General features: G+C 42.7%; 1 protein-coding gene across 1 annotated transcript; it reads left to right on the plus strand.

Moving 5' to 3' along the window:
- The first annotated feature begins 222 nt into the window (after window positions 1-222).
- LOC311125968 (fumarylacetoacetase-like) lies at window positions 223-18,234 on the plus strand. The gene is made up of 14 exons (XM_084199990.1): window positions 223-407; window positions 654-764; window positions 1,718-1,839; window positions 2,411-2,460; window positions 3,781-3,871; window positions 7,078-7,175; window positions 7,320-7,372; window positions 7,862-7,961; window positions 11,905-12,035; window positions 12,992-13,067; window positions 14,658-14,704; window positions 16,027-16,128; window positions 16,379-16,496; window positions 17,864-18,234. The coding sequence occupies exons 1-14, from the start codon at window positions 243-245 to the stop codon at window positions 17,932-17,934; spliced, it is 1,335 nt and encodes a 444-aa protein (XP_084056116.1). The 5' UTR covers window positions 223-242; the 3' UTR covers window positions 17,935-18,234.
- The last annotated feature ends 353 nt before the right edge of the window (window positions 18,235-18,587 follow it).

Below are 18,587 nucleotides of genomic sequence, written 5' to 3' on the forward strand. Positions count from 1 at the left end.
CTTAGACCTAACGCAGTCTACTTCATTGATATCACAAAACAATAACTTCACTGTAGCAACTTTTTTAGTTGAGTAATATTTGTCACAACCCAAATTATAAAGGTTAATCAATTCTAGACCGCATAATTTTTGCTGAGTCATTTTCAAACCGTTTTGGATTATTTACAGTTCTTGAAAAGGGTGGATATAAAAGAGCGTTTCCTATTGGTCGTTGGTTCATTCTGTGGGAGGCGGGCTGTCCTATGGCTGCGGTCAACATCTGGAACAGGTTACTCACGCTGTTGCTTACCTTGGAGAGTATACCGGAATACAACTGCAATTTAAAAATGTCTTTCGTAAAAGTAGACGAAAAGTCCGACTTCTCCTATCACAATTTACCATATGGCGTGTTCTCGACACCGGATAATGTGAGTATGACGATACATTTGTTGTACTTTTAGTTGAATCGGTTTTCCTACACATCGTCTCCTGTGCCATGAAACTATGGAATGTAAATTGATTTTCTTAGGACAAAATGTTACAAACGACCGTGGAAACGTGAAGTTCTCTTGGATGAAACATTGTAGTTTACAAAGTAGCTTCTCCAATATCGTTCCACTTTATTGTTTCATTCCTGTTCTGCTGTATTTACAAATGTCTCGTGTAACTCTCAGTCCAGGCACCGGATTGGGGTCGCTATTGGAGATCAGATTTTGGACCTGAGCGTTATAAAGTCACTCTTCAGAGGTCCTGTGCTCTCCACTCACCAGGATGTGTTTGACCAGGTAAGGCCATCAAAATGTGTTGTGCTCCTCAATGTCTCAAATTTATGGTTGATATTTCTTATCGGCACTGATGGCAATATTGTGCATTCACCTGGTAATGTAACATGGCACGTTTACTATGCATCTCCACTAGTTTACTTATACATGGGCCTACCTTATGTAGCCAAAGTGCAGTATACTAGGTGGGTAGGTCTAGTCAATGGGCACGATGCACTGCTTTTCTTCCTTGAGAAAATCCACACCGGTGTCATAATCGAGTCATCAACTATGATGTATGCTTCATATATTGTGGACTATACAGTACATTAAATCTACAAGTGAGTAGTTGGAATTGGTTTGGAGTGTCTTCTCTCGCCCCCTGCCTGTGAATGGGTCCCTAATAACCCTATTGTCTGGAGGCCATGTGTGCCGCTGCCTCCCAACTGACTCCTCCCCTTCAGCTCGGTGCTGCTCTGACATAACAGGATCGGTTAAAGCACAATGGTGGATTCCTACTGGGAATTGGCTTTCACCTTTCCAGTTTTGTCACATTAGTGCTGATAGGGGAATGAGACAAGGAGTGAAAGCCACATCATGCTAATGAAATCACATGAGGTGTCAACAGGGTTGAAATGATGAAGAAGACAACTTTTCTGTCATGATTTCAATCCCTGAATTCAATGTTAAATGCACAGGTTCCCCCTATGATATTTCCACCCCTGGGCGTCAAGGAAGAGACCTGCTTTCATGAGTGAGAGCCGCCCGAACACCAACGTCAAAACTGACTTACAAACATGCCTGTTTTTAAAAAAAGTTTCTTCCTTTTAGGGAGTTTTCCCTTGCCACTGTGCTGTTGCTTGCTCCTTGGGGGCCAGACTGGGTTACTTGTTATGAGGGCTATATACAGTATACAAAGAAAAAAAGCTTTCGATTTTTATGCGTTTCCTCATAATATGTTCCGACCTCTCAACTAGCCGACCCTGAATGCGTTCATGGGTCTGGGGTACGAGGCATGGAGGGAGGCCAGGAAGAGTCTACAGCAGCTGCTGTCTGCCAACGAGACAACACTCAGAGACGACGTCAGCCTCAGGAGCAGGTCAGCCTCCAGCACTTCTATAGCACTTTTTTACAATTATTTATTGGATTTTGCAGTATGTAATAAGCACTTCTATATTCTATAACACTTCTATACAGTATAGCACTTCAATAGTACTTCTATAGCACTTCTATATTCTATAACACTTCTATACTCTGTAGCACTTCTATATTCTATAACACTTCTATACTCTGTAGCACTTCTATATTCTATAACACTTCTAAACTCTGTAGCACTTCTATATTCTATAACACTTCTATATTTTATAGCACTTCTATATTCAATAACACTTCTATACTCTACAGCACTTCTATATTCTGTAACACTTCTATACTTTATAGCACTTCTATATTCAATAACACTTCTAAACTCTATAGCACTTCTATAACACTTCAGGAGTTCGGCAAAGTAGGATCATGTCAAATATATTGAATTATTATATTAATTGTTTAGGATATGGTTTTTGACTGCAATCAAAATCATATTATTTTCTGGTATTCCCTTATCTTTTTATTTTCTATCATGGTTTGTAGCATGTTTACGTTTCTATAATGTGTGTGTGTCTCCTCAGAGCATTTTTCCATCAGAGTTCAGCCATGATGCATCTGCCTGCTGAGATAGGTGAGTTGTTACACAGTAGGAGAGGAAGCCGATTTAGACTATTGACATGCACCTCATATTTCACCCCTCCTGTCTCTGCACCGAGCTTGAGGTATAGTACAAGTTGTCCCTAAGCACAGATCTAGGATCAGATTACACCTCCGCCGTTACTAACTTTAACTCTCAGGGGTATAAAACAAAATCTGACCCTGTATCAGATGTTAGAGGTGACTTATAGCTACTTTCAGAGAAGCAATCCCAGTCAGCATTGCAGCATCAGTCACCAATGCACTACCTACTATCCCTCATCGGCTGTGTTTTGAGAACGTCAATTCAAGACTGACATAATCTATAAATCATAATGACTAGTTATTTAGGATGCAAGGTAATTTGTAGATCAGTCAGTCTGTGATCACCGTCTGAGCAGAATTCATGCTCCTAAAGGAGCAACATGTCACATTTTAGCCATAATTTTCAATTTCTTCATGTTTTTTGAAGGACACTGCTTAGAAATACCTATGAATGGCTTAGTACTGCTTCTTACCTGATCATAATCCAATCCATAATCGGTAAAAAAATCATTTGCAGTGTCACGCGGCATTCTAAAAAGTATGTTTTACTCTCCTGAATTTCTATTCCTTTGCTACTACACGAACAGTATGCAATTCATATTTGATGCTAGCTGCAGCTAATGTTACATGTATAACCTTTAAGCATGGAAATCCTCTCAACTAATGATATGCTAAATCCAGAGTTACCATGGAGATGTTACTTTTTTTCTCTTTGCTGATCCAATGGTGCGTTTCTGAAATTGATGTAACTTTCTAAATTATTTATCTGGTCTTCAGTCATGTTAATGCTACCTCAGGTAATTCAAGAAGCAAGCTTGACTTTTCGGTCACGTTTGGCTGTGCATGTCATATGTCTTTACACAATCTAAATCCACTTTCATATGGCTACATTGAAATTCTATGATGGAATGCCAGTGTGAACCAACTCAGGGGGAGAATCTCAATTGCATTTAGTTTATTCCTTGTGGATGAGAAGGTCATCCAATGGGTTTTGAGAAGGAGGCGAGGAGAAAGGATGCGAGGAATCAAGGAAATGCAATTGAGGTGTTTGTATGATGCTTGAACAAGAGGTGGCGCTGTTAACCAATATAAATATACTAGTGTAGTAAGATGAGTGATTGAGAGATTTGTTTGCTATCTAAATGTTGATATAAAAAAAGGTTCTAAAGGCTAACCATTGGTTCACTGTACATATTTAACAGTGTCACTTAACTACCCTCTTTCTCTCTCCATCTATCTCTCTCACACACAACCACACACACACACACAGGTGACTACACTGACTTCTACTCATCCAGGGACCATGCCACCAACGTTGGCATTATGTTCCGAGGGAAGGAGAATGCCCTGATGCCCAACTGGTATGATATGACAACCAGCACCTCATCTGTGTCCCGAATGGCTTCCTATTGCCTTTATAGTGAGGGAGGCCAGAAGGAGTCTACAGGGCTATATACAGTAACTGTAACTGAGCTACGTCGTCCCCTGTAGCTCAGTTGGTAGAGCAAGGCGCTTGCAACGCCAGGGTTGTGGGTTCGTTTCCCACGGGGGGCCAGTATGAAAATGTATGCACTCACCAACTGTAAGTCGCTCTGGATAAGAGCGTCTGCTAAATGACTAAAATGTAATAGTGCACTACTTTTGACAAGGGCCCAAATAGCTCTGGTCAAAAGTAGTAAACTACAAAGGGAATAGGGTGCCATTTGGGACACTGAGTGTAGAAAACATTAAGAACGCCTGCTCTTTCCATGACATAGACTGACCAGCTGAATCCAGGTGAAAGCTATGATCCCTTATTGATGCCACTTGTTAAATCCACTTCAATCAGTGTAGATGAAGGGGAGGAGACACGTTAAAGAATGATTTTTAAGCCTTGAGACAATTGAGACACAGAGGGTGCATGTGTGCCATTCAAAGGGTGAATGGGCAAGACACAATATTTAAGTGCATTTGAACAGGGTATGGTAGTAGATGCCAGGCGCACCGGTTTGTGTCGTGAACTGCAACGCTGCTGAGTTTTTCACACTCAACAGTTTCCCATGTGAATCAAGAATGGTTCACCACCCAAAGGACATCCAGCCAACTTGACACAAATGTGGGAGGCATTGGAGTCAATATGGGCCAGCATCCCTGTGGACTTCGACATCTTGTAGAGTCCATGCCCAGACGAGGCTGTTCATTCACCACTTACTAACTCACTAACTGACTATATTATTAGATGTAGACAGAGTAACTCACTAACTGACCATATTATTAGATGTAGACAGAGTAACTCACTAACTGACCATATTATTAGATGTAGACAGAGTAACTCACTAACTGACCATATTATTAGATGTAGACAGAGTAACTCACTAACTGACCATATTATTAGATGTAGACAGAGTAACTCACTAACTGACCATATTATTAGATGTAGACAGAGTAACTCACTAACTGACCATATTATTAGATGTAGACAGAGTAACTCACTAACTGACCATATTATTAGATGTAGACAGAGTAACTCACTAACTGACCATATTATTAGATGTAGACAGAGTAACTCACTAACTGACCATATTATTAGATGTAGACAGAGTAACTCACTAACTGACCATATTATTAGATGTAGACAGATGAATCATATTGGTCAAACTGTCTGAAAACCATCCACTAGAAGTCCAAATCCTCAGATAACAATGTAGCTTTTCTTGTTTGAGTTGTTTTTATCGCTTCTCGTTGTTATTTGGAGAGAGACACAGCGAGAACAAGAAGGATAAAAGAGAGATAGAAAAGAAGGTGACGGAGAAGAGGAGAGAATAAAAGAGAGGGAAAAATAAGAAAAAAGAGAGAATGAGAGAAAGGATAAAATAAGAAGAAAAAGTGAGAGAGGTAGAAAGAGAGAGAAATGTACTAAGGCCTTGTGCTGTGCTGTGAGCTATGATGTGTGAGGGACACAATTCGTTTTCTCTAATTGACTGGAGCACTCGGACAGTTTCAGTGTTTTCACAAACTGCACCTTCCTTCAGTCAGTCAGTGAGTCTGCAGTCCATCACTGCACCATCCTTCAGTCAGTCAGTCAGTGAGTCTGCAGTCCATCACTGCACCATCCTTCAGTCAGTGAGTCTGCAGTCCATCACTGCACCATCCTTCAGTCAGTCAGTGAGTCTGCAGTCCATCACTGCACCATCCTTCAGTCAGTGAGTCTGCAGTCCATCACTGCACCATCCTTCAGTCAGTCAGTCAGTGAGTCTGCAGTCCATCACTGCACCATCCTTCAGTCAGTCAGGCAGTGAGTCTGCAGTCCATCACTGCACCATCCTTCAGTCAGTCAGTGAGTCTGCAGTCCATCACTGCACCATCCTTCAGTCAGTCAGTCAGTGAGTCAGTGAGTCTGCAGTCCATCACTGCACCATCCTTCAGTCAGTCAGTCAGTGAGTCTGCAGTCCATCACTGCACCATCCTTCAGTCAGTGAGTCTGCAGTCCATCACTGCACCATCCTTCAGTCAGTCAGTCAGTGAGTCTGCAGTCCATCACTGCACCATCCTTCAGTCAGTCAGTGAGTCTGCAGTCCATCACTGCACCATCCTTCAGTCAGTCAGTCAGTGAGTCTGCAGTCCAACACTGCACCATCCTTCCTTCAGTCAGTCAGTGAGTCTGCAGTCCATCACTGCACCATCCTTCAGTCAGTCAGTCAGTGAGTCTGCAGTCCATCACTGCACCATCCGTCAGTCAGTCAGTGAGTCTGCAGTCCATCACTGCACCATCCTTCAGTCAGTCAGTCAGTGAGTCTACAGTCCATCACTGCACCATCCGTCAGTCAGTCAGTCAGTGAGTCTGCAGTCCATCACTGCACCATCCTTCAGTCAGTCAGTCAGTGAGTCTGCAGTCCAACACTGCACCATCCTTCAGTCAGTCAGTCAGTGAGTCTGCAGTCCATCACTGCACCATTCCTGGCTTCAGACACCACAGCTGCTGAACCTCTTAGTGTAGAACCTCTCTTCTTTCTCTTTCTGTCTCTCTTTCTCTCTTTCCATTTTTCTTCCTTGCTCTCTCTCTTTCTCTCTGTATCCGTATCTCTATCTCTGTAGCTGTATAATGCTGACCGATTGGCTGACTGTTTATTTGACTGACTGTTTATTTTACTGACTGACTGACTGATTGTTTGACTGACTGTTTATTTGACTGACTAACTGACTGACTGTTTGACTGGCTGTCTGTCTGACTGACTGTTTGACTGCCTGGCTGGCTGACTAATTTACTGTTTATTCGACTGACTGACTGAATAATTGATTGGTAGTCTTGAGGTTAGATCGTTGGGCCAGTAACCGAAAGCTTGCTGGTTCCAATCCCAGAGCTGATAAGGTGAGAAAAACCTGTCGCTGTGCCCTTGAGCAAGGCACTTAACCCCAATGGCTCTAGGGACGCTTGACAATGGTGATCCCACTCCCTGCGGGTGTCTTAGGGGCAGTTGGGATATGCAAAAAACACATTTTCATTACACACTTGTTTGTAACAGGACAAGTATAAGCATCCCCCCAAATTATTATTATGTTTGTTTGACTGACTGATTGTGTCCCTCAGGTTGAGGCTGCCCGTGGGGTATCATGGCAGGGCTTCTTCCATAGTGGTGTCTGGGACCCCCATACGCAGACCCTCTGGACAGATGAGACCCGACCAATGTAATGAAACACAACACCTAGTCTGAAAATCAACACGGACTCTGAAAACAAAGAGAAACACACACACCACACAAAACCTCTCAGACTAGTGTCACTATCTTTTTGTGTCCCTCACTAACACTCTTCCATTGTGTTCTCTCTTAGCTAAGCCTCCTGTGTTTGGCCAGTCTAAGCAGCTGGACATTGAGCTGGAGATGGTCAGTATACACTTTATATAGCTACACTTTATTACAACCAAGGAGATGGTTCATATCAATGGCATCACAAAAAAAGTATCTCTCTCTTTCTCTTTCTCTCTCTCTCTCTCTCTCTCTCTCTCTCTCTCTCTCTCTCTCTCTCTCTCTCTCTCTCTCTCTCTCTCTCCTCTCTCTCTCTCTCTCTCTCTCTCTTCGCTCTCGCTCTCGCTCTCTCCTCTCTCTCATCTCTCTCTCTCTCTCCTCTCTCTCTCTCTCCTCTCTCTCCTCTCTCTCTCTCTCTCTCTCTCTCGCTCTCTCTCGCTCTCTCTCCTCTCTCTCCTCTCCCTCTCCCTCTCCCTCTCCCTCTCCCTCTCCCTCTCCCTCTCCCTCTCCCTCTCCCTCTCTCTCTCTCTCTCTCTCTCTCTCTCTCTCTCTCTCTCTCTCTCTCTCTCTCTCTCTCTCTCTCTCTCTCTGCTTTTTATCTCCTTTCTCTCTGTCTTTCTCTCTCAGGCATTCTTTGTAGGTGGAGGTAATCGTCTTGGTGAGCCCATTCCCATAGAGAAAGCCCACCAACACATCTTTGGCATGGTGCTGATGAACGACTGGAGTGGTAAGGTCTCACACACACACTTATACTCACTCACTCACACAGGCTCATGCACGAGCACACACACACACACACACACACACGAGTACACATACAGTCACTAACGAATAAACACACACACACACTTACACGCTTGCTCAATTATGTACACACTCATATGTGCATACACACACACCTACACAGCCCACATCACTGGAAGACAGAAATGAATAATCACCATACAGTATATCTTAATTTTCAAATGAATGCAGCCAATAGTAGAATCATTAGCCAAAAACAATATATCAGTAAATGAAAAATCCTAACGTCAATAACACTAATTGAAAAGCATCCACTTTCCCTGATAACACTAACTTAAGTTCCTTAATTTAGTTCTGCATTATAAATGTTGATGTGATCATTTCATATTTCATCACTGGGAGCAGGGTAAACTACTCAGGAAAACATGACAGGCTATGGATTATTAATAAGGCATAAGGATCTTGGGAGGAGAAGTGGTATCGACTGTAGCCTTGAGATTTCAAGATAGTCTTCTCTCCATCTCTCTCTTTCTGTCGCGATCTGTCTCTGTCACCGTCTGTTTTTCTCTGTCTCTTTCTCCATGTTTTTTCCTCTTTCTGTCTCTCTCTGTCTCTCTGCTTCCTTCGTTCTCTCTCTTTAGGTTAAGCTCCCACTGTATACTGTCTATCCTGTATTCTCCTCCTGGGAAAATGGAGAACTAACTGTTCGACAAATACATTTTACAAAATTGTATGTGTTTGTCAAGCACATAACCACTATTATTTCGTAGTTAGCTCCCTAGCTAAGCCGTCATTACGACGAAGGTAGTTAGCTACAGCGTTGTTAGTCAACTAAGCGAGAACACTTTCTTGCCCGCACATGTTTTGATCTCAACGGTAGTAGGCGTGAGCGTATTGACGAGCAAGGAAACGTGCAGTGTTGCAGTAGTTCATGGCAGAGAGAGCTGTTCCACTAAAACTGTCCGTCAGGGTAAGTTATGTTAGACTGTTAAAGATTAGTAGGCCTATGTTAATGAATCAGTTGTTGATCTGTCCTCTTGATATCGCTGTATGTCAACAGTATGATGTGATAATAGTCAGTTGAATGACAACAAGGCATGTTGAATGAATGGCAGCCTAGTAGTCAGACTTAACTGGATGGATGAGGTCAGGGATGGAGATCTGAAACAAGCTTATATAGGCCTAGATCAGTTGTTTCATATTCCAAATAGCCTGTACTGAACTAGACAACTACATTGCATCCAGTAATTTAATAATTCAGAATACGCCCCCCCCCCCCCCCCCCATTTACATTTTAATTAGACTATCCACATAAAGACACCTATTAATTAGAATAATCATTACCCCTAAAGTTAAACTAGTGTGAGTGTCATTGAGACCACCTCAATTTCATTTCGAATCAAACACCAGACTTCTGTGTTGGCTACATTGTTTGATATAATTAAAGACTCCAAGTACCATAACAGTCTATAGCCTACCATTCCTACTGAGGCAGTCTTCTGCCAACATCATTATTAGGCAAAAAAAATTGCATTTGCCTATGATTTGAGCAGTGTGGGTGTCACACGTGCGCCGCCAGGGGTGCCAGTTATGCGCTGAAGTGGTACTCATTAAAAATCCTTCAAGGTTGGCAGGGCTTAGTGTAGAACCCATAGACAGACATATACAATACTGTATTCACTTTATTCAAACAAGTTGTTTTCTTCCCACTGGCTTCAGTCACTCCGATTGAATGAAATCCAATTAAAAGAAATGCAAGTTTTTGCCATGAGGGAACTCCTTATGAGAAATGTTACATTTGTGTGTGTGTGTATGCGTGTGTGTGCATGGAAGCATGTGCTAGCAAGAAAAATGTGTGTGTATCCACTCTGTGTGTGATGGCAATGTGCCAACCGTTAAAAGAGATACACAGTCAGGGACCAACTGATATCAAACTGACTCTCTCTCTCAGCCCCGCCTCCCCCTCTTATCTTATTTAAATATTGAAGATATCTCATCTTTGCAAAGCTGTTGTCACCTCTTAATGCGGTCGGGACATCTCAGCTTGACTTGCTGAGTTGCTGTGATTTAGTGAGACTTTCAAGGCAGAGCAAGTGGCATTTCAGCACATTGACTAGGGCTGTGTCCCAAATGGCACCCTATTCCCTATATAGTGCACATTCCCTATATAGTGCACTACAGAAGGAGTGCACGGTAGGGAATCAGTGACATAAAGTACTTAAGTAAAAAATACTTTAAAGTACTACTTAAGTCATTTTTTGGGGTATCTGTACATTACTTTACTATTTATCTTTTTTTAAATGTGTACTTTTACTCCACTAACTACATTCTTAAAGAAAAGAATGTACTTTTTACTCCATACATTTTGCATGACACCCAAAAGTACTCAGTACATTTTGAATGCTTAGCAGGACAGGAAAATGGTCCAATTCACGCACTTATCAAGAGAACATCCTTGGTCATCCCTACTGCCTCTGATCTGGCGGACTCACTAAACACAAATGCTTTGTTTGTAAATTATGCCTGAGTGTTGGAGTGTGCCCCTGGCTATCCGTAAATAAAAAATGGTGCCGTCTGGTTTGGTTAATATAAGGAATATTTAGTAATTACATTTACTTTTGATACTTAAGTTTATTTAAAACCAAATACTTTTAGACTTTTACTCAAGTATTATATTGCTGGGTGACTTTTGGAAGGCAGACTACTAGGCTTCACCTTATTTTTCAATTGCCAGAGCCCATGTTGACTCCAATGCTTCCCACAGTTGTGTCAAGTTGTCTGGATGTCCTTTGGGTGGTGGGCCATTCTTGATACACACAGGAAACTGTTAAGCGTGAAAAACCCAGCAGCGTTACAGTTTTTGACACAAACCAGTGCGCCTGGCACCTACTACCATACCCCGTTCAAAGGCACTTAAATCTTTTGTCTTGCCCATTCACCCTCTGAATGGCACACATACACAATCCATGTCTCAATTGTCTCAAGGCTTCAAAATCCTTCTTTAACCTGTCTCCTCCCCTTCATCTACACTGATTGAAGTGGGTTTAAAAAGTGACATAAATAAGGGATCATAGCTTTCACCTGGATTCAGCTTGGTCAGTCTATGTCATGGAAAGATGTTACGTACACTCAGTGTATAGAGCTCTAAGGGCTTTGGCCAAAAGTAGTGCACTATATAGGGAATAGGGTGCCATTTGGGAAGTGGCCTCCACCCCTGCGGCTACTGCTGACCAGTCCTTTACAGTAAAATACAGTGAGGCTGATTGACTGACTGATGGATGTCATATCATATCTGTCAGTTGTGAGAAGTCATTTCTCAGACAGATGTATGGGAGTCTGAGCCAGGTTACACCTGGGTTGGTATGTAGAGGAGAGTGGTACTGATAGTTGAAATGGCTTTTTCTGCTGACTGCAGTACATTATCATTTATCACATCCCTCAAAACAATATTTCATAGAATAGTTCCTGGGTTGTCAATAGTCAAAAAGACCAGTAGTTCAAATGAGGTCCTCCAGTAGTTCAAATGTGGTCCTCTGTAGCTCAGCTGGTAGAGCATGGCGCTTGGAACACCAGGGTAGTGGGTTCGATCCCCGGGACCACCCATACGTAAACATGTATGCGCACATGACTAAGTCGCTTTGGATAAAAGCGTCTGCTAAATGGCATATTATTATTATTATTAACATAGCACAACTTACCAAGGTTTTGTAGCTATGCCTATGCACAAGTACAGTGGTAGTACAGGTACTGTAGCTATCTTGGTGAACTATCATCCAAACAACATAGCATGGACTCACCACTGGGCAGGTTGCATACTATTCAAACCTACCTGTAATATGTGTGTCCACTGAGGAATATTCAGTAAATACCAGTTCAATATCTAATGGTAAAATAAAGGGTAACCACTCTTCCTGTGTGGGTTCCAGCCAGGGATATCCAGGCGTGGGAGTACGTTCCTCTGGGTCCCTTTCTGGGGAAGAACTTTGGGACAACCATCTCACCCTGGGTGGTACCTATGGAGGCCCTACTGCCCTTCGCTGAGCCCAACACTGTCCAGGTGAGGAACACAAACAGTATAGTATAGTAGTGTAATATAGGATAGACCTGGTGGTCCTACTGCCCTATAGTATACTACGGGTGGTCTGGATGTATTTTACATTACATTATGCTACGGGTGGTCTGGATGTATTTTACATTACATTATGCTACGGGTGGTCTGGATGTATTTTACATTACATTATACTACGGGTGGTCTGGATGTATTTGACATTACCGCATGACTGTAAGTCGCTTTGGATAAAAGCGTCTGCTAAATGGCATATTATTATTATTATTTATTATTACTATAGGTGGTCTGGATGTATTTTACATACATTATACTATGGGTGGTCTGGATGTATTTTACATTACATTATACTATGGGTGGTCTGGATGTATTTTACATTACATTATACTACAGGTGGTCTGGATGTATTTTACATTACATTATACTATGGGTGGTCTGGATGTATTTTACATTACAATATTGCTACGGGTGGTCTGGATGTATTTTACATTACATTATGCTATGGGTGGTCTGGATGTATTTTACATTACATTATGCTACGGGTGGTCTGGATGTATTTTACATTACATTATACTACAGGTGGTCTGGATGTATTTTACATTACATTATACTACGGGTGGTCTGGATGTATTTTACATTACATTATACTACAGGTGGTCTGGATGTATTTTACATTACATTATACTACGGGTGGTCTGGATGTATTTTACATTACATTAACACTTTTACATCTTCACCATTCAGGTAAGCCTTTAGTAATGAGAGCCAGTATCCATACCATCTTAGAAAAAAAGGTGCCATCTATAACCTAAAAGGGTTCTTCGGCTGTCCCCATAGGAGAACCCTTTGAAGAACCCTTTTTGGTTCCAGGTAGAACCCTTTTAGAACCCTTTTTTCTAAGAGTGTAGTGGCTCTTCATGCTCTTCTATTTCCACTTCCTGTTTCAGGATCCAAAGCCCCTCCCTTATCTACACCATGACGATGCCTTCACCTTCAACATTAATCTGTTTGTGTCAGTGAAAGGTATGTAGGGTTTTACATACACACACACACACACACACACGTACGTGCACAGACACACAGTAAAAAGGAATTGTTGTTGAATGAGTGCCATGCCTTGGTAATTAAGCACACACATTCAAGGGAGGTAATGATTTACCATTAAGAGCTTTGTATTCCTAATGTATTCATTCTCTCTCTCCTGACTCTCTCTCCACTGACTCTCTCTCCGCTGACTCTCTCTCCTGACTCTCTCTCTCCTGACTCTCTCTCCACTGACTCTCTCTCCACTGACTCTCTCTCTCCTGACTCTCTCTCTCCTGACTCTCTCTCTCCTGACTCTCTCTCCACTGACTCTCTCTCTCCTGACTCTCTCTCTCCTGACTCTCTCTCCACTGACTCTCTCTCTCCTGACTCTCTCTCTCCTGACTCTCTCTCTCCTGACTCTCTCTCTCCTGACTCTCTCTCCACTGACTCTCTCTCTCCTGACTCTCTCTCTCCACTGACTCGCTCTCTCCTGACTCGCTCGCTCCTGACTCTCTCGCTCCTGACTCTCTCTCCTGACTCTCTCTCCACTGACTCTCTCTCCACTGACTCTCTCCACTGACTCTCTCTCTCCTGACTCTCTCTCCACTGACTCGCTCTCTCCTGACTCTCTCTCTCCTGACTCTCTCTCTCCTGACTCTCTCTCCACTGACTCTCTCTCTCCTGACTCTCTCTCTCCACTGACTCGCTCTCTCCTGACTCGCTCGCTCCTGACTCTCTCTCCTGACTCTCTCTCCACTGACTCACTCGCTCCACTGACTCACTCTCTCCACTGACTCTCTCTCCACTGACTCTCTCTCTCCACTGACTCTCTCTCTTCACTGACTCTCTCTCTCCACTGACCCTCTCTCTCCACTGACTCTCTCTCTCCACTGACTCTCTCTCTCCACTGACTCTCTCTCTCCACTGACTCTTTCTCTTCGCTGACTCTCTCTCCGCTGACTCTCTCTCTCCGCTGACTCTCTCTCCTGGGTCTCTCTCTCCTGACTCTCTCTCTCCTGACTCTCTCCACTGATTCTCTCTCTACTGAATCTCTCTTCACTGACTCTCTCTCTCCGCTGACTCTCTCGCTCCACTGACTTTCTCTTCACTGACTCTCTCTCTTCACTGACTCTCTCTCTCCTGACTCTCTCCACTGAATCTCTCTCCACTGAATCTCTCTCTTCGCTGACTCTCTCTCCACTGACTCTCTCTCTTCACTGACTCTCTCTCTCCTGACTCTCCAATGACTCTCTCTCCTGACTCTCTCTCCACTGACTCTCTGTCCTGACACTCCATTGACTCTCTCTCCTGACTCTCTGTCCTGACTCTCTCTCCACTGAGTCTCTGTCCTGACTCTCTGTCCTGACTCTCTCTCCACTGACTCTGTCCTGACTCTCTCTGTCCTGACTCTCTCTCCTGACTGTCTCTCTCCTGACTCTCTGTCCTGACTCTCTCTCTTGACTCTCCACTGACTTTCTATCCTGACTCTCCACTGCTCTTCCTATGTATTTTCTGAGGTGTTATTGAGGGGGTATTTCGGGTGTTGATATCCAGTCTCAATCAACTATTGTGGGTTGTTTTTTTCAGGAGAGGCAATGAAGGAAGCAGCCACTATATGCAAGTCCAACTTCAAGGTAAGTAATTGGTAAAGTTGACTTGTCTAAACATTGGATAGCTTACTACAGTTGCATCAATGTGCAGAGTTGTGGACTCGAATCACATGACTTGGACTCGAGTCTGACTTGAGTCACAAATTTGATGACTTGAGACTCAACTTATATAACTTGAGGCTTGACTTTGACTTGGAGCCTCAAGACTTGGGACTCAACTTTTACTTGAGACTAATGACTTGAAATGATCTTGTTCTCTTTGTCACTCATTTTGTGGCACAGAGTCTCAGTGCATTGCTTTCCACTATCCAGAGACAGTAGCCGCAGCATCGCACATTGCAAAAAAAAAAGGTGCTAGTGAAACGCACACTTGGCCCTCTGATTGGACCAGCAAACTGTCAATTAATACAGGTCAGGTGAGCTAGCGCAGTGGTTCTCAAAGTGTAGAAGGATTTGGGGGGTCGTGAGCAAAATAAAATGCATTATTATTCCCATACCATTATTACAGAGAATCAGACAAATTATGCTACCCTCTGCCTATTGGCTACTTCATTTATCAGTGGAGAGAGATTCAGTGGAGAGAGATTCAGTGGAGAGAGAGTCAGGAGAGAGAGAGCCAGGAGAGAGAGAGCCAGGAGAGAGAGAGCCAGGAGAGAGAGAGCCAGGAGAGAGAGAGCCAGGAGAGAGAGAGCCAGGAAAGAGAGAGCCAGGAGAGAGAGAGCCAGGAGAGAGAGAGTCAGGAGAGAGAGAGACAGGAGACAGAGAGACAGGAGACAGAGAGCCAGGAGACAGAGAGCCAGGAGAGAGAGAGCCAGAAGAGAGAGAGTCAGGAAAGAGAGAGCCAGGAGAAATTATATATAACTGGGCTAATAACTCGCTAACTAGCAAAGGATATGAACAAAATGACTTATGAGGTACCGGATGTCTTTCTGACTGACTCACTGTCTCTTTTTTATCTGTCTTTCTGTGTGTGTGTGTGTGTGTGTGTGTGCGCGCATCTGTGTATGTGTGTTAAAGTTACGTTTTATTAGTCGTATGTACAGGATACAAATGGTATACACCGTCCAACGAAATGCTTACTAGCAGGCTCCTTCTGGACAATGCAACAACAACAATAAGAAATAATAAAAGATAAGACTATGAACATAAAGTAAATGGCTCAGTAGAATAGAATAAACATTTTAGCATCAGTATAATACAGGAAGCACAATTTATATTAAAATTTTTTCATATGTTCTGGGCAAGGGGGGATTGGGGGTTTAAATTGTGCAGCATTGTATATACATAGTGTGTGTGTGTCTCTCTTTCCCTCTCACTTCTCTCTATCTCTCTCTCCATCTCTCTAGTATATGTACTGGACTATGAAGCAGCAGTTAGCCCATCACACAGTCAATGGCTGTAACGTCAGACCTGGAGACCTGCTGGCCTCAGGAACCATCAGTGGACCGGTGAGGTTGTGTTTGGTTGCGTGTGTGTGTCTGTGAGCATTTTGTATCTGAATCAGTGTTTACATGTGTGCACATTTTACTGTATATGTTCTGATGAGTTGTTGTTGATTCACTATTGACCTATCTCTCGCTCTCTGTCACTCTCTCTTTCTCTGTCTCTCTTTCGCTCTCTCTTTCTGTCTCTCTCTCTCTCTTTCACTCTCTCTGTCTCTCTCTGTCTCTCTCTCTCTCTCTCTGTGTGTATGTGTAGGAGCCAGACAGTTTTGGTTCTATGTTGGAGTTGTCATGGAAGGGTTCTAAGACCGTGGACTTGGGAGGAGGAGAGACAAGAACCTTCCTAAAGGATGGAGACGAGGTCACTCTTACAGGTGGGTGGAACCCTATTATACAGAGACTATTACAGACAGAACCACTACAGAAACCATGATATATCCTTACTGAGCTCTCTACAAACACTATTACAGACAGAACCACTACAGAAACCATGATACACCCTTACTGAGCTCACTACAAACACTGTTACAGACAGAACCACTACAGAAACCATGATATATCCTTACTGAGCTCTCTACAAACACTGTTACAGACAGAACCACTACAGAAACCATGATATATCCTTACTGAGCTCTCTACAAACACTGTTACAGACAGAACCACTACAGAAACCATGATATATCCTTACTGAGCTCTCTACAAACACTATTACAGACAGAACCACTACAGAAACCATGATATATCCTTACTGAGCTCTCTACAAACACTGTTACAGACAGAACCACTACAGAAACCATGATATATCCTTACTGAGCTCTCTACAAACACTGTTACAGACAGAACCACTACAGAAACCATGATATATCCTTACTGAGCTCACTACAAACACTGTTACAGACAGAACCACTACAGAAAACATGATATATCCTTACTGAGCTCTCTACAAACACTATTACAGACAGAACCACTACAGAAAACAAGAGACAACTATCATTTAGCAGACAATCAGTGCATTCAACAATTAAACTGTATTGCTCAGTTGGAAGAGCATGGAGATTCCCGGTACCACCCTTATGTAAAATATATGCACGCATGACTGTAAGTGGCTTATGATAAAAGCATCTTCTAAATGACATACTATTATTATTATTATTATTTTAGCTTCAGGTAGCTAGGTTAGACAACCACATATCACAGTCATTGTAAGTAGAGCTTTCCTCAATAAAGCAGCTATCAGCTAAATCAGTCCTGGTAAGAAATGAGGAAGTGTTAGGGAAGTCAGGTGCAAACCACACCCATCAGGATGTTCAGGCACGTTCAAGCAAACGCTCAACATTTTATTATCCTATTTAAACTTCGGTCTGTCACCTACGTGTTAGTGACCACAGCTTCTATTAGCCATCGTTCACACACACAACCAAGCCAATTCAACACCCTACAGCTATCTCATACAGACGATTGAGACTCAGAGAAAGCAAATCTGTTTGAGAGCTGCTGACCCTCATCTGAATATAATACAGCAGAAACCTTTTGGGATTTCAGGTTAACAGCTATTGAATGTTATTCCTATCATATTGGCGTCTCTCAGTCACAGTGTGTTAAGGACAAAACAGACCATGCTGACGATTCTACATGTTGAATCTACCATCCGTTGACACCCAGCAGGTAATCTACTGTGCATGGACGACGTTCCTGTTGGTCTGTGTTGTCCTTTAATTTCTTTCTCCCACTCTGTCTCTAGGTTACTGTGAGGGGAGTGGGTATAGGGTGGGTTTCGGACCGTGTGTGGGGACCATTCTACCAGCCCTGTAACCCTGAGAATCATCCACCCTCAATGTCTCTTCCATCCAGTGGGGGAGAGGCTGTAAAGTTACCCTTTCCCAACATTGTTACTGAAGTCCTTTAAAGGGACGATCTGGGATTTTAAAAACAACAAAGCAGTCGTATGGATGTACGTACCAATCCAGGATTGACCCTTTAAATGTTCATTTTAATGAAGGATTCTTGTTTATCATTCCAAAGTATTGTTGCCAGAAACAGTGTTATATTCCATAATGTTGTAACTATGTGGTTTGGGACCTGACATGTAAAAGAAACGGATGAATCTTTTAACCCTTTGTCTGGGTTTTGTTTTCATCCTGTTGACTTACTGGGTGATACAGTCAGAAGTTTACATACACCTCAGCCAAGTAAATGTAGACTCAGTTTTTCACAATTCTTGACATTTAATCCTAGTAAAAATTCCCTGTCTTAAGTCAGTTAGGATCACCACTTTATTTTAAGAATGTGAAATGTCAGAATAATAGTAGAGAGAATTATTTGTTTCAGCTTTTATTTCTTTCATCACATTTCCAGTGGGTCAGAAGTTTACATACACTCAATTAGTATTTGGTAGCATTGCCTTTAAATTGTTTAACTTGGGTCAAATGTTTTGGGTAGCTTTCCACAAGCTTCCCACAATAAGT

This window comes from Coregonus lavaretus (assembly GCF_964263955.1).
Source record: "Coregonus lavaretus genome assembly, contig: HAP1_SCAFFOLD_631, whole genome shotgun sequence".
Classification (NCBI taxonomy): domain Eukaryota; kingdom Metazoa; phylum Chordata; class Actinopteri; order Salmoniformes; family Salmonidae; genus Coregonus; species Coregonus lavaretus.

Bases quoted from the DNA above. Each gene is read 5' to 3' on its own strand.
- LOC311125968 (XM_084199990.1), top strand. From the start codon at position 243: ATGGCTGCGGTCAACATCTGGAACAGGTTACTCACGCTGTTGCTTACC. The intron at 3,872-7,077 runs GTATGATATGAC...TGTGTCCCTCAG, and splicing joins AATGCCCTGATGCCCAACTG to GTTGAGGCTGCCCGTGGGGT. The intron at 16,129-16,378 runs GTGAGGTTGTGT...GTGTATGTGTAG, and splicing joins CAGGAACCATCAGTGGACCG to GAGCCAGACAGTTTTGGTTC.